Source organism: Chelon labrosus (assembly GCF_963514085.1).
Source record: "Chelon labrosus genome assembly, chromosome: 1".
Classification (NCBI taxonomy): Eukaryota; Metazoa; Chordata; class Actinopteri; order Mugiliformes; family Mugilidae; genus Chelon; species Chelon labrosus.
The window spans coordinates 7,608,119-7,614,736 of record NC_140337.1 but is presented as its reverse complement, the minus strand read 5'-3'; the positions used below and the strand labels follow the sequence as shown (position 1 = coordinate 7,614,736).

General features: G+C 43.2%; 1 protein-coding gene across 1 annotated transcript; it reads left to right on the top strand.

Moving 5' to 3' along the window:
- Positions 1 to 3,365: 3,365 nt before the first annotated feature.
- LOC311491116 (E3 SUMO-protein ligase ZBED1-like) lies at positions 3,366 to 5,654 on the top strand (the record flags this gene model as incomplete). Its single annotated transcript, XM_084548980.1, has 4 exons — positions 3,366 to 3,393; positions 3,640 to 4,248; positions 4,436 to 4,734; positions 4,902 to 5,654. The coding sequence occupies 4 exons, from the start codon at positions 3,366 to 3,368 to the stop codon at positions 5,652 to 5,654; spliced, it is 1,689 nt and encodes a 562-aa protein (XP_084405106.1).
- Positions 5,655 to 6,618: the final 964 nt, after the last annotated feature.

Here is a 6,618-nt window from a genome sequence, read left to right as displayed (position 1 = left end):
GCGCATATAGAAATCTGTCAAGGTGGCTGGTGTGAATTTGGACTGCTGGACTTTCTGCATCACTTTTACACCCAGGTACATTGTGTTGAGTGGTAAAAACTTTGAGTCATCATTGAAACTGATCTGACTCAGGGCTGTGTGTAAAACATAGTCTCGTTGCATGAAGGTCAGTAGGAGATCTTTGTAGGTCTCACACATCTTGCTCCTCAGTGATGTAATAACCACGCCTTCACTCTGGAAATATTGATTGAGGTCTGTGAATTTGGGCAGAGCCCACTCCAGAAAGTGGTAATACAGCCGGAGAGACTCATCATTGAGTGCATGATAAATATTCTCAGCAGCATTCAATCTGGCATCAATCCACTGGTCAGTGAAAAAAAGCCTGAGGGCTTCCCACTGGGCAGATATCCTTTTGACAACTTCAGTCAGTGACAGCCATCGTGTCTGGGAGGGCTTCAGAATTTTGTGGGGTTCAACATGGCAAAAATCCTGAAATTCACGAAGTTCAGCCACACGTTTAGCACTGTTTTTAAAATATCCATAAATGTCTCTGGCTAAATCTTCACACTGGCGAGGAAGCTGCTTGCACGCCTCACTGGCACACAGGTGTAAGGAGTGACAGATGCAGCGATGTATGGTGATTCCTGGCAAATCGTTTTTTAGACGACTGGAGACAGAGTTGTGTCGTCCCATCATGGTATTACAGCCATCCGACCCAAACCCCACAATGTTTTGAAGTGGGACGCCTGCCTCTGTGAATGATTTCATAATTTCTTCGTACAGCCTTTCTGCAGTGGCTCCTTCTCTGACAAGATGTCTGTTTTCTTCTGAAAAGATCTGCACCAGCTTCCAAAAGCGGGTCTGAACCCTGTTTGTACCCTCATCAAAAAAACGAACCACAACACAGAGCGTTTTGACATTTCCAATGTCAGTTGATTCATCAATGAGGATGCTGAATTTTTTTCTCATCAGGATTTCAGACAGACTCTCAAAATAGCAGTCACCAATAACATGCTTTGCTATGGCAGTTGCCTTTGTGCGGCCAAGTGACATGTTTTGTGCAGTTTTTGAGTCACTAAATATGTCCTTGATAACATCCACCAAATGGTCTGTGGCCCTCATTGCGATGTTGTGCTCTGCTAAAAACCCCGCCAGCTTGACCTCAGCAGTCTTTACCGCTGTTTCCAGCTTCTCCTTTTCAGAAGTTCTTTGCAGGCATTGTTTTATGGATTTTTGTGTTGGAGCTAATATCTTTTCTTTCTCTTTGTGTTTTTTTGATTTGCTGTGGTTTTTTAATACAGTTATTTCGGCCACCAGCTCTGTCTTGCAGCACCGACAAAAAGCTTTGCCTTCCGAGCCTGCAACAGGTCTCAACCACCCGGCAAATTGGCTCTCCCACTCTTTTCTGTAAATTTGTAGGCGATGCTGCTTACTTCGACTCTGCCCCGCCGTTTTCTTAGCCTCTCCTCCTCCTCCTCCTCCTCCTCCTCCTCCTCCTCCTCCTCCTCCAGGTTCTTTCATTTTCTTTTCCGCGCTTCTCCAGACCGGGCCGAGCCGTCTCTGCTTCTTCTTCTTTTCTTTTTTTTTTTTTTTCCTGGGGCGGGCGCAGCGGACTATTCAGCCAATCATTGCCGTTGTTCTGAGGCAAGCTCACATTTAGAAAAGCACGATTGGCTTGAAATTTGTCACATGGAAAGAGATGCCTTCAGGGTTCACAAAAAAAATCCGACAGACAGTTGCGACAGGCTGATTACAACCGATTACAACCACACATTCACTGAATGGTCAAATTATCGTATTTTTGGCCTTTTTTGGGATTATTGATCGTTTATCGTACAGAGGGCCAAATTATCGTACAAATACGATAATTATCGTACACCTGGCAACACTGTTCCCCCTTTTCACCACTAACTGTCAGGAGCCGTGAGTACCTACATGATTTTGCACGTCCATTTTATTTTCTGCTTGTTAAAAGTGAAGCGGTCAGTTGGTTTTAGGCCTCAACGCACCCAAGCTACGACACAGGCCTGCACCAGGGGTTTTAGTGATTAATAGAGACTGTTGTGGACCAAGTGTGTGTGTGAGAGTGTGTGTGGGTCCATCATTTGTTTTTCTTGCTTCGTCTTATTTGAGGATTTAAACATAAGAGACTGAGTAATAGTAAACCAGGTACCATCTCTGTTAAACATTATTATTCAGGTGGTTTATTTCATCTTATTTTATTCATTTTGGAACTTAAATTTTATTTCTAACTAAAGAAGAGTCTTTACATTTCAAGTTTTGTTGTGTGGTGTTTCATTCAAATATTCATATTTTATTTAAAAGCATTAAAAAAGGGAATATCATAAGAGTAACCCAGGCCCTGCCCATAGGTACATGAGACAGGTGTTACATGTGTTTCCTGTGGCACAGGCTCGTAAACTGGGAGAAGTTGTTGATTTGTCTGAGTCGTTCATGGCTACATTAGCTGAGGGTGAACTTTGCTCTTCAGTGTCCCCCACCACTGAGAGTCAGAATGCGTCTAAATGTGTCCAGTCCGATCTTTTTCCTGCTGATGCATAGATTGTGTGGGTCCACTGCCAAAAACTAAATCTGGACATCAGTATATTCTGACTGTGATGTGTATCCTGAGGCCATCCCACTGTGCACCATCAAAGTAAAACCTGTTGTGAAAGCTCTTAATAAGTTCTTTTTAACTTTTGAAGGAGCTAAAAGTTAAACATGTGAAATCAAGCCCTTACCATCCAGAGTCCCAAGGCGCTCTTGAAAGGTTCCACCAAACACTTAAATCCATGTTGCGAAAGTTCTGTCTCTAGTCCAACAAAGAGTGGGATGAGGGTCTCCCTCTCCTGTTGTTCGCTGTGCAGGAAACTCCTCAAGAATCTTTAGGTTTCAGTCCCTGTGATCTGGTCTTCGGCCATACAGTGTGCGGTCCCCTTAGGCTCCTTGAGGAAATGTGGTTGTCAGAGTCACCAAAAAATTGAGCATAATGTTTTGGATTATGTTAGTACCTTTCGTGAGCGTCTCCACCACGCCTGTCTTTTGCCCCGTGAAAATCTGGCACAAAGCCAAACAAAAATGAAGCGTGGATATGACAAGAAGTCTGTCCTCTGTGTATTTCACCCAGGTGAAGAAGTTCTGGTAGTGCTGGGCGGTATACCGGTTCATACCGAATACCGGTGTTTTTTTTTTTTAATGATATGAATTTTTCATATACCCCAATACCGGTGAGTAGCGCACAAAACGTTGGGAACGCAGAGCAGCGGAACGTCGCGCCGCCGGACATTGTTTGAGAGGAGGCTGTTTTGCAGTTACACCAAACAAGCAGCATATGAGAGCACTGCCTGTGTCGAGAGGTGAACAAAATGGATCACCACGGTTCTGAGACTGAAGGTACAGAACGAGTAAATGAAACAGAAGAACTTGTACCGAAAAGAGGAGCCGTGTCTGTTGTTTGGAAGTTCTTCGGCTTTAAAAAATCCGACGTAGACCAAAAAACAATATTCTGCAAACGTTGTCGGGCTAAAGTTGTAGCCGCAGGCGGCAACACGAGCAATTTACTTCACCACCTCAGCCGCAAGCATGTCCTGGAATATCAGGAATGTACGAAACTACGATCTGCGTCATCCACGTCTGCAGGTAAAGGTAGCACTGCGGGAGAAAGCACGAGTCAGATGTCACTCAAAGACGCGTTTGCTAGGGGGACCACCTACGATAAGAAAAGCAAACGGTGGAACGACATTACAAATGCCATCACCATCCACATAGCCAAAGACATGGTACCGCTTAGTACTGTTGAGAAAGACGGCTTCAGGGAGATGATTAAAGTACTGGATCCCAGATATGTTTTACCAAGTCGAAAATACTTCAGCCAAACAGCAATCCCCAACTTGTACCAAAAGCACAGAGCCAAGCTAGAAGCAGACGTGGCTACAGTTCCCCACTTCTCAGCAACGACTGATTTGTGGTCTAGTCGCAGCATGGAACCATACCTAAGCCTGACTGTTCATTTTATAAGTGACAACTGGGTGTTGCATAGTCACTGTCTGCAAACAAGCTATTTCCCCGATGACCACACCGGCGAGTTACTCGCAGCAGGCTTGCAAGAGGCACTTGATTCCTGGGGGCTTTCTGAGCAGAGACTTGTGGCCATAACAACAGACAGTGGAGCCAACATCATTAAGGCCATCGAGCTGAATAACTGGACAAGACTCCAATGCTTCGGTCACAGGCTTCACCTAGCCATTGGTAAGTACTAGTTATTATATTAATATGACTTGTCATGATATGAGATTTATCTTCAACTTACCATGTGTGGGTTTATTGGAATAATTTGTGTGTTATGGGAGTATTTTGGGGCTATACATTAATGAATCTGTAATTACTTTAACATTAGTATTAGCAAACTTACATTCTTTCTTTGTTGTTTTTACAGAGAGAAGTATGAAAGATGACCGCATACAACGCGCAGTTGGAGTCTGCAAAAAAATTGTGGCAGCCTTTTCACACTCTTGGAAGAAAAGGAGGGACCTGGCCATGGCTCAGGATGAACTGGGTCTTCCAAAGCACATACTCACAACTGAGACGCCCACCAGGTGGGGATCGCGTCAGATGATGATACAAAGAGTACTTGAGCAGGAGAGAGCCATCAGTCAGGTTCTAAAAGCTGACAGAAAATCAAGGCACTTAGTCATCAGTTGGCAAGATATGGATGTCCTGGAGGCTGTCAACAAGGTGTGTGGATGTTTTTTCTTTTATTATGTGCTCTCTTTTTTTCTATTCCTTTTCTAATCTGCAATGTTATGTGCTTTAATTTCATTGTTATAGAAATAAATAACAATAATAAATCTCTCTCTCGCTCTCGCTCTCGCTCTCGCTCTCGCTCTCTCTCCCTCTGTCAGGTGTTGAGCCCACTCCAGGACTTCACTGATGCCTTGTCTGGAGAGCAGTATGTCAGCGTGTCCTATGTCAAGCCAGTACTTCATCTGTTCAACACCAGCATTCTTGCTGAGGAAGACAACAATACTGAACTGACCAAGGATGTGAAGAGAAAGATTCTAGCCTACTTGAACGAGAAATACTCAGATCCGGACACAGATGACCTGCTCGATATCGCATCTTTCCTTGATCCACGATTCAGAACCACCTACACGAAGAAAGAAAAGGTGGAACACGTCATTTCCAGAGCAGTAGAAGAAATCAAGTCACTAAAGGATGAAGAGCAAGACCATCTCTCAGGGCCTTCTGGCGCAGCAGCAGCAGCAGCAGCAGCAGCAGCAGCAGCAGGGCCTGTTGCTCCACCCGAGGAAAAAAGAAAAAAGACCCTGTCCAGCTTTTTCAAAAAGCAGAGCACCAGCAGCATGGGCTGCAGCGGAGAATCACTCTCAGAGGAGGAAAGCATCAAGATGGAGCTGAGAGCCTACTTGCAGACCACAGAGGTTGACAGTGATGCAGACCCTTTGGAGTGGTGGAGATGCCATCAGGCCAATTTCCCTCGTGTTGCAAAACTAGCTCGACAGTATTTATGCATACCTGCCACAAGTGCTCCATCTGAAAGAGTCTTCAGCACTGGTGGCAATATTGTCACGTGCCACAGAGCTGCACTCAAACCAGATGCTGTGGACCGTCTGGTTTTCCTTGCTCAAAATTTGTAATAGCTGAGATGCCAAATTTATGGAGCTTGTCCATAAAGTTGAAATGTGTGAATATTGTTTCTATGCTACAGGATAATCCTGCAAGCTAAGTTGCACTTTTTTTTGATACTTACTGTGTACTGTGCCTGGGCTTGAGCAATAGTATTACTAATGCAAGTTGCATACTTTAAAAGTTTTAGTTTACTATTTATTTGTTTAAATGTGTGTACCAGTATACCTCATCTTGAAGCAAAGTCCATATGGATGCAAGTTGCCTTAGTGAAAGTTTAGTTGTTTAAGAAGGCTTAGTTAAACTTTGTTTATATTTTCAATACTTGAATACTACCTGGTTGGGCTTGAAGCAATATATTACTTCAAGTTGCACACCTTTTCTATTTGTTTGTTTCAATATTATTTATGGATGTTGCCTTAATGAATGTTCAGTGGATAAAGAAGTCTTCACTTTGCAGTTACAGGAGACATATTGTTTACATTTTGTAGCCAGTTGGTTTACAAAAGATGTTTTTTCAAGTTGCAAAACTTGCACAATAAAGGGTTCTGTATTTTGACTGCAACAGTCATGCATTTTGAATCCTTCACTTCATTAATACTAGTGTGGACATTAATGTTTTTCTATAATATTCACTCCTCATGACAGTAAAATATGTAATTCCAAGCCAATTTACTGCAGTAATTATTCTCTAAATTATTAGAAAATAAGGTAAACACCCAGTCATGCTTGAAAAAAAAAATACCGTCAAATACCGTGAAACCGATATAATTTTGAAAAATACCGTGATATAAATTTTTGGTCATACCGCCCAGCACTAAGTTCTGGTGCTGCTTCTACTACCTGGATCCAGTTTACAGTCCCAGTTTTCCGGTCCATACACGGTGGAAAGAAAACTTAGCGACACAGATCTTGTGGTCCAAACCCCCGATCAAAAGAGAAAGTCCAGAGTTTGTCACATTAACATGCTAAAAC